The 18,430-nt window shown below is 47.7% G+C and overlaps 1 protein-coding gene across 1 annotated transcript; it reads left to right on the top strand.

Moving 5' to 3' along the window:
* Positions 1-875: 875 nt before the first annotated feature.
* Positions 876-3,216, top strand: LOC119306005 (U-box domain-containing protein 33-like). Its single transcript, XM_037582369.1, has 7 exons — positions 876-1,376; positions 1,479-1,600; positions 1,666-1,787; positions 1,940-2,044; positions 2,129-2,225; positions 2,338-2,478; positions 2,571-3,216. Exons 1-7 carry the CDS (start codon positions 959-961, stop codon positions 2,715-2,717), a joined length of 1,152 nt encoding a protein of 383 aa, XP_037438266.1. The 5' UTR covers positions 876-958; the 3' UTR covers positions 2,718-3,216.
* The last annotated feature ends 15,214 nt before the right edge of the window (positions 3,217-18,430 follow it).

The following is an 18,430-nucleotide window of genomic DNA, read 5'->3' as shown; positions in this document are numbered from 1 at the left end:
GGTTCCCGCCCTGCACGAGCACGCTGCCCTAACGCTTGCGGGCAGCCGCGGTGGCGCCTTGGGCGACGGAGGGGCCAACATGGCCGGCGACGAGATCCGTCCGAGGGGATTGAGCGTGCGCGACCTCGACGGAGACAGGGGAGGGCAAGGTGTCATCCATGGCGGCGACAGAACGCCGGGAGGATGAATGGGAGCGGGAGGTGGCGGGAGCAATGGTCGGGGGTGGGAGAAGCGGGGACGGTCGCGCGGAAATGTCCCTCCCGCCAAATCCCGCTACGGATAGGGGCCGAGCTCGGGTCGTGCTCCCGCCCCGTGAAACTAGAGGTCGGGGGAGATCTTTTGCCGCGCCCCGCAAAAAAAATTCCGGGTCGGACGCGGATGCGGTGTCTGTTCGGGCGGGATTTTCCGCGCCGGCCCGCATTTTGGCGGTTATTTTACGGGTCGGGGCCTTTTGCGAGGTCTGCTAGAGTTGCTCTTAGCTACTACAGTATAAATTTATTCCGTAACAAAATTGGCCGTAAGTCTAAGGACCATTGGCCTTTATTTGATTTTCTCTGTTCGCATGTAGTTAATTTAATTAACAAGTCTGTCCTTTTCGCACGAGTTCTTCATTGGATTTGTTTAACTGAATTGAAAATTCCAGATCAGCTATTATACCTTTTTAAATTCTTTGAACAAACAGCCTTCGCCATTTCTTCATCACTACTCCTTAGAAAAGAAGAGGTGCAGTATATGGCACAACCCCAGTTGCACGGACAGACCAAGTAGGAGTTGAGGTTCAGTGTATGTTGCTTAGATTCCCGGCATCTTTTGGCTCCCGCCATGTAAGATTCCGGTCGATCGGAATTGGAAACCCGGCGACTAATCCGTGGGACGCATTTGTTTACGTGATCACGGAAGGAGCAAGGCCGAGCTCTTCAGAGCCGAGGCCAGGCTTGGATGTGGCTCGAGTTGACCGATGGCTCCGTCGCCTAGCTGCTTGCAGCACGTCGCTGTCGCGCACTGCTGTGCTCCTGCCCCGTCTGGCTTTCTCCTCCCACGGCGACGCGCCACCGTCCCCAAAGTCGCCTCGCCTCCTCATGCTAGTACAAGGCTACGAGCACATAGCTGTTGCCGCCCGCCCTCTCTCAGCCGCGCCAGACATCGAGCTCCACGCACGCACGGGGCGATCGAGGAGGATCGGCTGGCTAGCTCGGGCGGAGACGATAGGCAGATGGAGGCGGCGGCGGAGGAGAAGGTGTTCGTCGCGGTGCCGGCGGAGCCCAGGGCGGGGCAGTCGACGCTGGCGTGGGCTCTCCGCCATCTCTACGGCGGCGCCGCCACCACCACCATCATCGTCACGCACGTGCACGTCCCGTCGCAGATGATACCCATCAGTACGTGCGTGCGTTGCGTTCATTCATCTCCGAGTACATCCATCTGCGGCGATGTGAAAATTAATTCATCACATGTTTGGTGATCCTGTCCTGAAATCTCAGTGGGGGTCAAGTTCCACGCCGATAAGCTGAGCCCCGAGCCGGTGCGCGCGTTCAGAAGGGCGGAGCGTGAGAGGGCCGACGAGATGCTGGACGACTACATCCACCAGTGCTCACAAATCAAGGTGCCATCCTCGAAATAAAAGCTTCCCTTCTTCTCAGCAGTTTACACGATGTCTGCAAATTCCAGGTGAAATGCGAGAGGTTGGTGATCGAGAAGGAAGACGCCGCGTCCGGTCTCGTCGAGCTCATCCGGCTCCATCGGATCACCAAGCTGGTGATTGCAGCCGCCGCGGACAGGCACTACTCGAGGTATGATTATGATATACTCCTATGTCACAACAGAACTTTGTTTCTTGCAAATACAGACATGCTCTGTATTTTTCTTTCCTTTTTGGGGTAGGAACAGGGAGTTCTGAAACATGTAAACTTCCACGTTTATGATTTTCCATTTCCGGTTTCAGAAAGCTCGACAAGCCTGTGTCCAAGACAGCGACAGAAATAATGCAGAGAGCTGATCCATCATGCAAGATTTGGTTCGTCTGCAAGGAACAGTTAGTCTGTACCAGGTAATCTTTTTTATCCAGAGTCCGAAAATATCCTATTCTCTTGCGAATTCTATTTCGGCTAACTGTCTCAGTTATCCATTGCAGGGACATGGAGGTACAAATTGCACCGTTAGCTGTTGCTGCACCTTTGCTCCCCATTCTTGGCCATGAAGTTCAGCATTTGCAATCTCCCCAGGGAGAGGTGCATCAGATCATGCAATCCCCTCTTCCAATTTCTACTGCCTTTTTTTTGCAAAAATGACAGGATTCATCATGCGTGCTACTTAATTCTTTATTTCTTCTAACCTTTGTAGGGTGACACTGAGATGGAACCGAGTTTCGACGATGAGCTCGAAGAGGCACGCAAAGCGGTCGAGGAGCTGATGAGAAGGGCTCTGAAAGAATCCCGCAGGCGCCAACAGGCAGAAGAAGAAATGGCCGCATCTCTCCAAAAAGTACAGCCTGACCGGAAATAGGATAAGAGCTCCAGTGCAAGACAGGAGTAGTATTTTTCTTCAGAGTTTGATCGGAACTTTGAACCTTGCAGGCGCAAGAACACGAGGAGCTGTACCTTGAGGAGGTGAAGAAGAGGGAAGAGCTGGAAGCAGCCCTAGCGAGAGCAGATAGGGAAATAGCGCAGCTAAGGCAAGCAATCCAGAGAAACGCACCCGGAGAGGCATCCCGCGGCGACTGAGATCGGTGCTTGAACAGCATATCGTCGTCAGAGGCGACGACGCGACGAAATCCATTTTCAGAGCGGTGGCCAGGCAATTTCAGAGCAGCGACCAGGCAACCGTGCTGAGCCTTTTCCATGGTGAACGGTGATTGCAATGCCATAATGGTGGACAAGGGCCGGAGGCACTGCTCAACCAGAGGATTAGGAAGGTGCCTGGTGAAGACGGATTCACCTAGGTTTAGGATGCCGATGCGGTCAGGCGTTCGCTCGCGCACGGCGAGCGAGCTCTGAATTTTGTATCCAGAGTTACCCCACTAGGAGGCGGCGGATGTGCCTCTTTCCTTGTGTTTCAGAAGGCATTGATCATGGCCTCCGCCTCCACCCCAGAAAAATCTCGAGCCTTGGCAGTTTTGCAATCTGTGGACATCCCGATTCGCCTCAAAATACATGGAGATGTATAGCAATTAAATACGAGACGTGCGCCCATGTAATTTCGAGTCTAAGGCCATTGCGATGTCTGTCCATCTCGATGACGTAAGAGCATATGAACCACACTTTCTTTTTTCTGAAAAAAAGGAGGATTACCTCCGTGAACCACACTTCCTAATTTGACCTCCTATATGCAGGGGTGGAGCTGGAGTTAAAGCAACCCTGTCCCCTGATGCACTGCTCTAACGTGCCGTAATTTTTCAAGCAACTATGTACCCTTTTTTTGTGCCAAAGCAACTATGTACTAAATAAAAGTATACATAGGAGTATTTTCTAACTTCTAGCACATGTTATCAGATGTAATAAAAGGTGTATAGATACAAAACAAAATAATCAAAATGATTATAATACTATAATAATGAAACAAAGAAAAAAAATACTTGAAAATGATGTCTTACATTTCCAAATTTCAAAATACATTATTAGTCACCAAGAATCAGTAACCTACAAGATAAAATGTAGAATTAAATTTTTGAGGAAAACATGATAGAATGGCCAAATGAAAGTACTTAATAAGTAGCTAAATATTTGCACATCACCTTTTAGTACATTCAATTCCTCCTATCCATGAAATACTCAACCATTTGATGATTAGTGATAGTTTTCATTTCTTCTTTTCCCCACATAGCAAATAAGATAACCACTCCAATTGTCACCATTGAGGTGATTGTGCAAGTAGCTAAATTACTTCCTGCTCGGATCATCTTGAATCTCCTCTTCACAATTCATGTCTTCTGGCATCTTGTGATGATGTTTTTCTTTTGAGAAGAAACTTGTCTTTTTCGAAAAGGGGCGCTTTATCACTTAAAAGATTTAAGCATTACACCCAGCCTCTGCATAACTAAGATGCACATAGCCAAATAAGGTCCTCTCGCACAAAGAAAAAATAAAAAAGGCAAAATACAAAAGGATCCATATAATGCTTAAAGCGGAGGGGGCCAATCCTAAGATCATGCTGCCATCCATATTGGGTAAAAGTATCCCTCGCTGTAGCCTCCAATCATGCACACACCTTCGTAACTAGGTCTCGATTCTCCACGCATTATAGAGAGGACCATAAACAAAGAGTCCTGGTACATCTGTAGATGACCTGCATCAGAGAAATACTTTTACCATTAAAAACTTTATCATTTCTACATAGCCAAAGCGACCAATTAACGGCAAGCGCTCCCACCCTGAGAAGAGTTCTAAACTTGTGATCTATCCCATGTAACCAGTTGCCAAATACATCAGGAATACTACAAGGAGGATACAAGCCCGAAGCTATTTGGATAATTGACCATATAGAACGAGCCAATTTGCATTGGAAGAATAAATGTTTTATTGCCTCATCATGGTGACAAAAAACACATTGCACATAAACACATTACACATTAGAAGAAACTTGTCTATATAGCTGACATAAACAAATTACACATAAGACATGAAAATTTACCTAAGCCAATGTAATTGGAAATCATACCCTCTCTGTTTTGCCGAAACTCACATATTCAGTATGGATTACTCATCTGACTGCATGTCTATACATAATGCCGATTTTTTTTACAAATAAAATCATTGAAAACAATATTAGGGAAAGATAGGCACAAGCAAGGACACTACTGGGCTGAATTTGTAGGGATTCTGCGACGTCATAGCGTCGATTTGCCTGCTGCCGCCCTCCTAGGGTGTGCGCATGTGCTTGGGCGTCGGTCGTGTTGTCGTGGTATCTTCCCTACAATACCCATCTAAGGATAGTAAACACATCAAAGATCCGGATGGTGCACACGTGAAAGATTTAACCATGTTGAGGCCCTCGAATTGAGGTAACTACATAATACCATGTGTGTTGTTGCAGGAATCAGTTGCAATATATTTCAATGAGATTTAATTGTGTGAAATATAAATATTTAGATTAATAACACGTGAACCAAAATAAAAAAATATGACTTATTACATTTGATTATGTATAGTTGTAAAAAAATTATTGTATATAAATGGAATAATAGAATGAAAATTATTTTCTCATGCATGGCTGCATGTGGTGGTGGGTCTTTTTCCATGCATGTTGCATACTGAGGTGGGATATCCCATCCATGATTGTATGGTGATGTGGTATGCTTGCATGTTGAGATAAATAAGGTGGTGAGAATCACTTTCTTAGGTATAATATAGGATACCCAACTTCTGGCTTGTCGGTTTTGATGATCTAGGGCTATACCCCTCCCCTCGCGTCGCCTCCCCTGGGCGACGCCTGGGGCCCCTCAACCCTAGCGCTAAGGCCACCCCTCGCGCCTCCTGCTGCCACCGCTGCCGCCGGCGTGGGCCGCGATGGCGGCGGGCCCGGCGCCGAAGGCACCTGGGCGGGCGGAGGCTGCGGGATCCCATCTGAGGCGGCAGGGGCGGCACCTCTCGGGGGAGTCTGAGGGCGACGGCTAGGACGGCGACCCTATGCCACGCGGCGGTGGCCGCAGTTCCATGGTTGGCGGAGCGGCAGCCCTGAGATGGAAGGCGGCGGTGGCAGCGCCCCATCCGGCGGGGTTGGCTAATCTGTGCGGAGATGGTGATGGCGGCGGCTGCGGATCCAACGCCCCGATCGGATCAGCCGCGGGGTGGCCCTACACCGACCAGCGGCGCGTGGAGGGACCAGTGAGGAGATGACGGATCTCCGTCGGAGTACCGACAGCGGCGTACGTCTTCTTGGCGAGGCTCCGCTCGGTTCCAGCCAGTCGAGAGAGATCGGGACGACGTGGCTTCCGGTGAAAATCGCGCCTGACTGTGGTCTTGGCGGATGATGGCGGCGTCTCGGACGTCGTTCCCTTCTCGAGGCATCGTCGTTGCAGGTCACGTCAACCTGATCCGGATGTTCCGGGGGAAACCCTAGATCCGGGTCTACCGGATCGGACGATGACGGCGCTTTCAGTGTCGTTCTCCCTCATAGGGGCATCGTTTTGGAGCAAGTGCTGGTTGGAGAGGACAAGAGGAAGAGTGGTGTTTCATCTTGCCCATTTATGGTGGCGGATCTCGGCGGCGTGGCGCAGGGGAGACTCGGCGCCTGATGTGCGGAGATGGACTCGCGCAGGATGGTGGCATTGTCTGGCGTCATGGTGGCGTCGACGGTAGCTAGGCTAGGCAAGGTAGATGCAATAGTACAACACTGAGGATGGATTGGCGGCAAGTGGTTGCGGCGGCCTCATATCCGGCAGGCGTCATGATTGAGGAGTGCGCCGAACTGGTAGGTGCCCCATACCCAGCAGGTGTCCTGGTTGGGACCTCAGGTCTTAGATGTTAGGATTGGCTGCAAGGTCTGTATGGTACTAGGCCCAGACTATGAGCATCCCTTCATTAACTGAATAGGAGTAGCGACAATTTTGTTGCCTAAACGGTGGCTTCAGCCTTACTGTTGTATGACTTTGTAAGGTCTTGTGTGAATAATTAATAAAGTAGTTGCATGCATCCTCCAGATGCAGAGGCCGGAGGTCCTCCTCCATTTTTTAAAAAAATAAAAAAAAGGGCTTCGTGTTTACAAGGGGTTGATCAGATGATCATCTAGGGGCTGAAGCTTTAGATGGCCGCCCACTAGGGTCCCTTTGGATTATCTGGAACCTTTCAGGATCGGGCACTTTCAGGACACTCTCGGCATCACCGGGACACTGCAAGGGCACTGTCGGGAACATCTAAAACCCTTACGATGTCCATTCTCTCATTCTAATTTATCTCCTAGGTCTCCTATAAACCACTAGTCGTTAAGCGTGTGACCTATAGGTTTGAAAATATGTGGACATGATCCGGAACATCTTCCAATCAATAATTAACAGCGAGGTTTGGGGCACCCTTGATAATACCCACATATTCATGAAGATATTTATCAAGAAAACCTTTTGTTATTGCATACAATTCTCTTTGTTCCGTGATACGTTACAAAACCCGAGGCGAGACATTTATCGGTATCCCCTTGATTAACAATTTGATCATTATACCTTGTTATGCTCGTTACCGGTTTCATACTCTTTTCTCATTTTTGTATTCCGGTGCTAATGTGATCACAATCAGTATGTCATATGTCTGTACAGAGGAGGATGGACACCGTACATCAAGTGGGCTTAGAGTATATCTCTCCATTGTTGGATGAGCAAATCCTAGTCTTGAACTATTGATCACTGTTACATACTTTTCCGATACACCCGTAAGTTACCTGTATAATCACCCAGTTACGTGCTTTCCCAGGGAATGCAGTAGACTATGATGACAACGCAAATAGTAATAGGAGGCAATATCCTAACTGATATTCACAAAACCTAATGCATTTTTCCGCTCTTATGACCTTCGTTGTGGAAACGTCCAGGTAATAGCAGCGTCGAAGGACTATAGGGGAGAACGAATCCAACATGGAGGAGTTCAACTACTCAAGGGTGAGCTGCCTACCGAAGAAACAATCTATGCACTAGAATCATAGTACAATGTAACTGGTATTACCGTCGTACTAGCACACTTGATGTACACCATGATCCAAAGTTTATTTGCTCCTAACTTCTCTATTGCAAACAACAACCGTTTACTTTCGGCCGCTTTACTTTATGGTCTTTACTTTCAAGCTCTTTGTCATTCTCGCTGCAACTATCAACTCTTTCACCACTCTAATATGTTTGTTTCACGGAACAGTAATATCATTTGTAGAGTTTCAGATAGTTACTTCGCACGGGACCGGTGACAATTTCTGTGTGACTGAAATGCCACTCACAATACTGTCCTCTGCTCTTTATTGGGAACGATCACTGTTGAGATATCTACATGAATTCGGATCCGGTCACGAATTCATCGCCCAACCGGCCCTCCTTCACCCGAACGTTTAAGGGGTCAAGGATCCGAGTTGTAAATACTCTAACAAAAGCGAGAGAAAAAGCGAGAGAGTAGCTGGCTCAGCCGTGTGGGCGCTCCTTGCATGCGAAGGTGACATTTTGTGGGCCAACGAGGCAGCCATGCAATGTGGGATGAATGGAATGGGTTCGTGTTGCCTTAAACCAATTGTGGAGGGCTGAGCAGTAGAAATGCAGAATGACGGAGCTTGCAGCGTTCAGGCCGTTACGACGGCCGCAGCGGTGCATCCATCACGGCCCTCCACTATAGATCTATTGGCTGTAACACAACTGGAAAAGCATGTCTCTGCTATTGTCAGGCTACCTGCTTTCCTGCTGTAGCCGCAGTACATAGACTACGCACCTGCTACCCAATCCGCAGGGGAGACCACAGAAGAAGAACGGAAGACCCTCCGCTCCCCATTCTGTCTTTGCCATCTGGCGAAGAACCTCCCCAAAACCCCAGAGAGAGCATCGACCGTGTGTCGTCTTCCCAATCCTCCCTCCTGCCCCCTCTCTCGCGCGGCGGCGACTCGGCGCGCTCCCGTCGTCCACCGCGGAGTTCTCAGGTAGCTTGCGCCTCCGTCTTCCTGCTTCCTGTTCGTGCGCCCCCCTCGACGTCGGGCGCTACCTTCCCTGGCCGCACCTTTGTTTGAACCACCGATTCGCGTCTCCACGCATTCGAAGGCTTAGATCGGGGCTCATCGGGCGGCGTCGCCGGCGTAGTTAAGCTGTGCGTGATGCGCGTTCGATAAGCACTCTGGATTATTGCGGTTGGTTTTCGGAGGGCTACTTTTTTTTTGTTTCTTCTAGTGTTCTACTGAACCATCGCCCTGTTCTTGTGTGACGTAGATACTCGTCGTTCGGGACTTCGCGCAGCAGCGGAGCGAGTCGGATCTCGTCGTCCGTCGACGGACGTGCGCTCTGGTATGCACCATATGCTGCTTCTCCTCGCATATAAACTGGAATCGGCCCTGCTTAATCCTCGCGGCTTGGATTCCACCATGCTGATTTGGATAGGCACTACACGGGCTACGAAACATTGATGCATGTTGAATGTGCCAGGAACACGAGATTCGAGGTGTCTACAGTTCTCCATGCTGCCGGAGTATTTGTTTCCGGCCAGGATCGTTACTACAGGGTGCATTGCAGTCTCTTGGGACTGCAAGAAGTGCGGTCAGACCAATCACCCCGTGGCTCGCGATATTTTCAGGATTCCACGCTTCATTTGTCAAGGCTGTGGTTTCAAGGTACTTCTTTGTGCACACGAACCTGCAAGTTTACTTGTACATTTTCAGTAACTCCTTGTGTGAGATGGTAGCTCGTGACACACCAGTGGCTCTACAAACTTGTAGGCTATCTATTTCTTCTATATACGGACTGACAGTGGGCTCTGTAATGTGACTTCATCTCGCAACCCCCAACTGGCTCCTGCCCGCAAAGCCTTGTAGCGAGCCCTTTAGCCATACACACAAGCTATTCTTTATTTCTACTGTAACTTGGCACACATTCTAAGAATATTGTGTTCCCTTGACACCTTATGAAATCACTAGTTCTGCATTGTACAACTGTGCAGATTTTCCATAGTCGTGTTATTTAATTTAATCTAGTCACCTCATACTTTTATATAATTGCTAGTATTTACTTTTTTCGGGTGAGCGAACATTTTATTTTTTGGTAAGGGTTTTACCCAACCGAGTTCAATTGGTGCAAAACATGAAATGAGGCTTTACATGTACCTTGTTACAGATACATGCCTATGAAATTTTCTACAACAAATGGTAAATTGTGTGTTCCACAGACCATATGGCTAATCCATATTATTCTTGCATCATGAGTTGGTAACCTTCATTGTAGGTGTATCTCCTTTTACGTTCTTGACCAGACCAGACATGACTTTCACTCGATGGTTATGCCCTGTTTGTCCATCCATCGCTATTTACCAAGTTACCTTATACTCTTTGTATTTTGAAGGGTTATTCCTATTTTCGCATCAGCTTGACTCTCGTGCGTATCAATGGACTTGGGGTGTTACCTCCTATAATAAACCAGGATACGTACCGTATGTAACCTTTCTATGACTTTGTACTTCTTTCTCAACCCTTTAAGTAATCTCTCATTTTACCTTATTATGCTGTTACTATACACAGCCATATGCACTATTCTGGCGACACTTAATGCAATGGGGATCATCTTACGTCTCCGTGGTGCTTTGGCAAATATAACCATCACCACAACCCTTAATTGGAGAGACGTAATGGAGAAATACAATAAAGCACTGAACTGCGTGTTTGATGGAGTTTCCCAACTTGACAAGGCCTGGGGAAGGATGCATGGCGTGCTTAATGTTGTGAAGAGAATAGGTGTTCTTGACAACGTAAGAACCAAACACATAAAAAGTTCCAATTTATGTCAGGTTGCTAGTCATCACCTAACTGATTTGTGAATCGTTTTATAGGTTGGTGCTATTTACAGGATTAAAAGCTGGGCTTGGTTTAATTCGATGAGCTTTGAAGATGCGGTAGAGGTACTGGCTGATGGGATACCACTACTGGCGGTAGTTAGGTATTTTCCTCACTTCATCACACTCAGAGAGGGTGATATCTATTCAACCAGAGGGTATGCATTAGGTTCAGAAAACGAACTGCACGTGATCGTCCTCATTGGGGCGTGTGGAGACAGTAGTGTAGAGGGTGTATTCGAGTTTATGGACACTCACGGTGAACATAATCAAGTTCAGGGGATAGGAAAGGTGTACGCCGAGGAGTGCTCTATGGGTTACGGTTTTCTGGAGTGGTACCCGTAGTAGACGGTGTCATGTAACTTTCCTTTTTTGAGAACACCGCGTCATGTAACTGAGGAACTATTCCAGTATTCATTAGTATGTATATTTGGTGACAGCAGCATATTTTATTGTGGGGAATTCTAATGGACCGGTAGAGAGGTTGCCTCATTTTCTAGGGGCTGATGTTTGTATCTTATTTGTTTTTCTTAAACACTACCCAAGTCGCTCGCAATTGCGCATGACACACCATTAATTTTATTCACTTTTTTTGTCACACATTTGTTATTGTGTTATTTATGAAATAATAAATAGATTAACGATATGTTGTGCCGTTTGCATACAAGTATACTTAGAGCAATATGCACGTACAATCAATTTTTTTTTCTTCGAGAATACAATTGAAGATTTCACGTCAAATATGGGTAGATTTGTTATTTCATATCGCAGGCGCTCAATCATTTGTAAGCCACGATGGATGTGTATGATACGCCAGGATGGATGTGTATCATACGCCATAAGAGCATCTCTAGCGGATACCATTAACCAAGCCATCCGACAAAATAACTGCCGGTTTACAGGAGAAAGATCATTTTACAAGTCCGAGTAGATCCCGTATATTCGATCGTCCAGATTTTTTTTGTGGGATCCCGGATACACTGGTCTATTTCCTCCATATCTACAGGATTTCAGCTCTTTTTTACAGGGACCTATAAAACATAGAAACAGTTGGCGGGAGGAAAGTTCCAGCTTCCGCCACGGTCTTCCGCCGCACGAGTTGCTGCCCCCCGCCGTGACCTGCCACCGCTGCGCTAGCCGGAGCCGCTGCCGGCGGCACCACCGAGGAGCTGGCTGCTGGCGCTGCTCGCCGCGCGAGTTGCTGCCCTCGCTGTGACCTGCCGCCGCCGCGCTAGCCGGAGCCACCACCGCCGACACCACGGAGGAGCTGGCTGCTGTTGGCCGCTGCTGCCGCTGGCTGCTGCGAAGGATCCGATTGTGTTTTCCTTTTTATGTGTGAGGGTGTTTTGCGCTATTTTATAGGGACCCTTTTGTATATCCATTTTTATACGGGATCTGTTCTGTCCACATCTAAATTGTACTGTAAATCCGCACCAATTCGTTTTAGGGATTACGGTATACTATTTTTTAGAGGACGCGGGTTAGCGGATCTGCTAGAGATGCTCTAACATTAGTGCTAGATCCCGCAAATTGCCCTATCTGCTATAATAATTGATGTTTCATGGGACCGGGGAGAAAAACCACGAATTTTTTGGGGGAGCCATATATTTTGGCCCTCCCGCCACATATGCCCAGTTTTGCCCTCCCGATTTGCGGTTTTCTCTATCTGTCGCGTGATTTGGTGGGAGGGACATTTCCGCCCCTCCCCCCGCGCCGCCGACCTCCCCAGCCCCGCGCTGTCTCGCCTCACGGTGCTCCCAATCGGCTGCATGGAGTACCCGACAACCACCAGCCGTCGCATATCATGCATCGCTGCCCCCATCAGTGTTGCCTTGCCCTCCCGCCGCCGTCTTCCTGCCGCCGCGTCAACTCCTTCCGCCACCGGCGTGAAGCAGAAACAGCAAGGGAACCACATCACCAATGGAACCATGCTTGCCGTGCCAACTTCTTTTGCCTTGCTCCCTACTGTATCTGTAACCAGCTCGAGGACGAGCGCCTCCTCCACCACCTCTGGCAGACGACCAAAGTTGCAAGCCAAGGGCCCAAGGAAGAATGCAGTGGCGGCTCGAGGACGGCGCCTCCTCCATCCAATCTGACACCCATGCATCTACTATAAGAATTTGTAGTTGAATTGAATATGAAATCAAAACTGATTTAATTGTGATATGGTGAGGGCTCCGGCGTGGAACAGATTCTATAAACTCATACAACAAAAACTTACGGTACGAGTTTATGGGATGTGTTCCACCGGAGACCTCTTTGTATCGCAAATCAATTTTCGGGTGAACCTTAAAACGTTTTGTGGGATGCCATTTTGTGGGGTCTGCTAGAGATGCTATGATACGTCCGTTTTGCATCATATTTTACTATTGTTGTTTATATTGTTTTGAAGTTACATTCCATATTATGATGCAATTCTAATGCCTTTTCTTTCTTAAAAAGCAAGATACCTCAAATGAGGGAGATTGCCGGCAGCTAGAACTCTGAACTGAAAAAGCTACAACAGAGATAGCTATTCTCCGGAGCTCAAAATGACGTGAAAATTTACGGAGAATTATTTTTGGAATATATAAAAAATACTTGAAGAAAGAAGTACTGGAGAGGATCCTTGATGGGCCCACAAGCCATGGGGCATGCCCTACCCCCTGGACGTGCCCTAGTGGCTTGTGGGCCCCATAGAGGACCATTGTAACACCCCTAGTGTCATGCTACAGTAACCTCACTCTAATGATGCCAGGTCACCATGCTTACTGAGCTAATTATCACTTGATGAAAAATCAAAGTCAAATTTGAATTCAAATTATGAGTGAAATTCAAAATTTCTCAAACATGAAAACTAAAATGTTCATCATGTGGCAAATATTCATTTGCTAATATTGGTGGTGAACCAACATTTTTATAAAGTGTTTTAGTGTCCTATATTAATTTAAACAACAGCTAAAACAGATAATTAAATGCTTTTTAATTTATAAAACACTAAACTATTTTATTTAAACCTCAAACTAAATGTGGCAGTGGCTTACTTAATGATACTAAATTAGGGGCTAGTATTATATTTTATAAAACTAAAAAGAAAAAACAGAAAGTTTTAAACAGTAAAACAAACAAAAAAAGAAAAGGAAACCCCCTTCCCCGTTCTCCTGGGATCTAGCCACCGAACAGGCCCAGCAGCCCAGCCTGCCCCCTCCCCTTGTAGTCTACCTCGCTACAGGGGGTAGACCGGGAGAGACCGAGCCGTCCTCGCCGAACCAGTTCGCCGACGAGGATGAGGCCTCCCCCGCTGCCTCGGTTCCCTCTCCCCCTCTTCACCCCTCCGCTTTCGGCCTCTCTTCCCCCTCCTCCAGATCTGCCGCACCGCGCCTGCCCGAGCGCGATCGTCGCCGCTCACCTCTGAAGAACACGCAGCCCCCATGCCCCCTAAGCCCCGCTAGCTTGTCCAAGGACTTCGTCGTCGACCTCTCCTTCACCTACGGGCGCCCATTGGAGTGTGGCGCTCCTACCCCGACTGCATCGCCCCCTTCATCAACCTTCGTCCATCGCACATTGCCTCATCGATCCACCGCCTTCAAGCAACCCCGGCTGCCCCAAGCAGCTTCTCGACCACCGTTGTGAGCCCCGCCTCCTCTCTGCAACCTCCCTGAGCTCGAACTCGTGTCCTTGCGCGCACTCCACCGTAGTCGTAGCCCCGCCACCGCCGCACTTTGTTACAGCATGACCAGCGCCCACACTTGCCGATTCTGAGCTCGGCATCACTCTCCTGGAGCTCTTCTACTTCTTGAGCTTGCGTTGTTTTTTCCCTTAAAGAGGAAAGGGTGATGCAACAAAGTAGAGATAAGTATTTCCCCCAGTTAAGAACCAAGGTATCAATCCAGTAGGTGGTACAAGAAAATCCCCACCTACACAAACTAACAAACACTTGCACACAACGTGAACAAGGGGTTGCCAATCCCTTCATGGTCACTTGCAAGAGTTAGATCTAAAAGAAATAGGTATAAAGGATAAATAAAAAAAGGCAAAATAAAGTAAATATAAATAAAGTGCAGCAAGGTATTTTTGGATTTTGGTTTTATAGATCTGAAAATATATGATGGAAAATAGACCCGGGTGCCATAGGTTTCACTAGAGGCTTCTCTCTTGAAGATAGCATATGATGGGTGAACAAATTACTGTTGAGCAATTGATATGAAAGAGAATAATTATGACGACATCTAAGACAATGATCATGAATATAGGCATCACGTACGTGACAAGTAGACCGACTCCTGCCTACATCTACTACTATTACTCCACACATTGACCGACTCCTACCTGCATCTAGAGTATTAAGTTTGTAAGAACAGAGCAATGCTTTAAGCAAGATGACATGATGTAGAGGGATAAATCCAATCAATATGGTAAAACCCCCATCTTTTTATCCTTGATGCCAACAATACAATACGTGCCTCGCTATTTTTGTCACTGGGTAAGGACACCACAAGATTAAACCCAATACTAAGCACCTCTCCCATTGCAAGAAAAACCAATCTAGTTGGCCAAACCAAACCGATAGTTCAAAGAGAAATACAAAGATATCTTAATCATGCCTACAGTTAAGAGAAGACTCAAATAATATTCATAGATAATCTGATGATAAACCCACAGTTCATCGGATCTCAACAAACACACCGTAATAGAATATTACCTCGATTAGATCTCGAAGAACATCGAGGAGATCATTGTATTGAAGATCAACGAGAGAGAAGAAGCCATCTAGCTACTAGCTATGGGCCCATAGGTCTGTGGTAAACTACTCCCACATCATTGGAAGGGCGACAAGGTTGGTGTAGAGTGATGTCTACTACACAACTTGTTCTTGTAGACTCGTGTTGGGCCTCAAAGCATAGAGTTTTGTAGGACAGTACCAATTTTCCCTCAAGTGGATGACCTAAGATTTATCAATCTGTGAGAGGTGTAGGATGAAGATGGTCTCTCTCAAACAACCCTGCAACCAAATAACAAAGAGTCTCTTGTGTCCCCAACACACCAAATACAACTGTAAATTGTATAGGTGCACTAGTTCGGCGAAGGGATGGTGATACAAGTGTAGTAATGATAGTAGATATTGATTTTTGTAATAGGAACAATAAAAAACAGCAATGTAGCACTTGATAAAACGGAGCACAAACGGTATTGCAATGCTTGAAAATGAGGCCTAGGGTCTATACTTTCGCTAGTGCAATATCTCAACAATGATAATCTAATTGGATCATATAACCATCCCTCAACATGCGATGAAGAATCACTCCAAAGTTCCTATCTAGCGGAGAACATAAGATGAAATTGTTTGTAGGGTACAAAACCATCTCAAAGCTATTCTTTCCGATCAATCTATCCTAGAGTTCGTACTAAAATAACACCAAGCTATTCTTTCCGATCAATCTAACCAAGAGTTCATTCTAAAATAACACCATATGATACACATCAACAAACACTAATGTCACCTAGATACTCCAATGTCACCGCAAGTATCCGTGAGTTCATTATACGATATGCATCAAACAATTTCAGATTCATAATACCCAATCCAACACAAAGAACCTCAAAGAGTGCCTTAAGATTTCTACCAGAGAAACAAAGAAGAGAATGTGCATCAACCCCCATGCATAGATTACCCCAATGTCACCTCGGGAATCCGCGAGTTGAGTGCCAAAACACATATCAAGTGAATCAATATGATGCCCTATTGTCACCACGGGTATTCATATGCAAGACATATATCAAGCGCTCTCAAATCCATAAAAGTATTCAATCCGATAAAACGAAATCTGAAAGGGAAAACTCAATTCATCACAACAAGTTAGAGAGGGGAAAACACCATATGATCCAACTATATTAACAAAGCCCGCGATACATCAAGATCGTGCCATCTCAAGAACATGAGATAGATAGATTAAACACATAGCTATTGGTACAAACCCTCAGCCCCGAGGGTGGACTACTGATGCGGCTTGAACTACGTCGGTATTTCCCCAAAGAGGAAGGGATGATGCAGCACAACTACATTAGGTATTTCCCTTAGTGATGAGACCAAGGTTATCGAACTAGTTGGAGAACCACGCAACACTACATGAACGACACCTTCATACAAATAACAAATACTCACAACACAGCGTATTAAAGGGGTTGTCAATCCCTTTCGGGTAACGACGCCAGAAATTGGCAAGTAGACGAGGTAAAAATTGTGATAGATTGATAAATGCAAATAAAATTCAGCGAGGTATTTTTGGGTTTTTGGATTAATAGATCTGAAAATAAAAGCAAATAAAAATAGATCGCGAAGGCAAATATAATAAAGAAGAGACCAGGGGGCCGTAGATTTCACTAGTGGCTTCTCTCGAGAAAAATAACAAACGGTGGGTAAACAAATTACTGTTGGGAAATTGATAGAACTTCAAATAATCATGACGATATCCAGGCAATGATCATTATTGTTGGCCGGCTGCGATGCGGCGGAGGCCTCACCGCCCCCTACTACTCCCACCACTGGCCAGGCCATCCCTCTACTCACCCACACCCCTGTTATTCTGCAGCGACGGCAGCCTCACACCGCAATGAACCAGTTAACCCTCGTACTCCTCTACGCGTGGGCATCCACTGCCGCGTCTTCCCCGGCTCCAAGTCGTCCCCTTCCTAGGCCTCGCCATTGTCCACTACCCTGGTGCTCTCGGCGCGACGTGGTCAACGTGGTCAAGGAACGTCTTCCATCGGACGTGGACTGTACGTGGAGAGGCTGACAGTTGGGTCCACGGCCGCGGCAAGGAAGTGCCTCCTTATTACGCGCAAAATAATTATTCCTCCACCTAACAGAGGGGACCCACCAGACGGGCCACCGTATTTTGCGAAAAAATGTTCCCCCTGACTGCTGGGACCCACCAGCTACATCTTCGCATGCAAGGAAGTGCGTCTGGGCAAACAAAAAATGATTCGCCCCCTGACTGCTGGGGCCCACCAGCCACATCTTCGCAGGCAAGGAAGTGCCTGACAGTCGGGACCCACCTGGTCGAAGCGTATGTAGCGTTGTCATTCTGGTCGTGAACGTGTACGTACATACTGGTCATTGTAGAGGCGCGCACATGTCGTAGTAGAGGCGCACGTAGCATGTACACGTACGTACAGCGGCCAGGGTGCAAGAAAAAAAATACAGCCACGTACATACATACAGGCAGGGTCTCGAACGCCTACTCGCGCATACATACGGCCAGGGCTCGTGTACATGGCTGGGTCGGAACGGAGAAACAACGTCATCGTCGTGTTCATGGGAAGGCAACGGAATGCGTCGTGTTCATCGGGAGGCAACGGAACGCGTGGGAGCCAACCGGCTTGGACGGAACAGGCGATGGAAACGAGGCCTGATGTACCACAGAACGGAGGAAACGGCCTTGTGTTTGACCGGCCACGTTCGAAACAGGATCCTGTTCATCGGGAGGGGCCTGGCGTACCGCAAAATGGAGGAAACGGACCTCCGACGGTCGAAACGGGGGTCCTGTTGATCGGGAGGGGTGTGGCGTACCGTAAAACGGACGAAACAGACTTGTGTTGGAGCGCTACAGTCGAAATGGGGGTCCTGCTCATCGGGAGGGGTGTGGCGTACCGCAAAATGGGACTCCACGGGATATTGTTCATCTCCAACGTTGATCTCCTCCAGCCTGCACGGGCTACCGTCGACCTCCTCCAGCCTCCACGGGCTCCTGTTTATCCAGCCTCCACCGTGCGCTACTCCACCGGCTACTGTTCAACCACCCCTCCACGGGCACCCCTCCACCATCTACTATTCATCCAGCCCTCCACGGGGTCGTCCTGTTCATCCAGCCCTCCACACCACGGGGTCCTGTTCATCCAGCCCAAACCGGCTCGAATCGATCGGGGTCCTGTTCATCCAGAGGCAACGCCACCGCTCACTGTTCATC

This window comes from Triticum dicoccoides, chromosome 1B (assembly GCF_002162155.2).
Source record: "Triticum dicoccoides isolate Atlit2015 ecotype Zavitan chromosome 1B, WEW_v2.0, whole genome shotgun sequence".
NCBI lineage: Eukaryota > Viridiplantae > Streptophyta > Magnoliopsida > Poales > Poaceae > Triticum > Triticum dicoccoides.
Note: the sequence above shows the minus strand (reverse complement) of the source record. Positions and strands in the feature narration are given on the sequence as shown.

Excerpts from the sequence above, each read along its gene's own strand:
- LOC119306005 (XM_037582369.1), top strand. The coding sequence starts at position 959 with ATGGCTCCGTCGCCTAGCTGCTTGCAGCACGTCGCTGTCGCGCACTGC. Across the intron at positions 1,377-1,478 it reads GTCGCAGATGATACCCATCA|TGGGGGTCAAGTTCCACGCC; the intron begins GTACGTGCGTGC and ends CTGAAATCTCAG. Across the intron at positions 2,479-2,570 it reads TGGCCGCATCTCTCCAAAAA|GCGCAAGAACACGAGGAGCT; the intron begins GTACAGCCTGAC and ends TGAACCTTGCAG.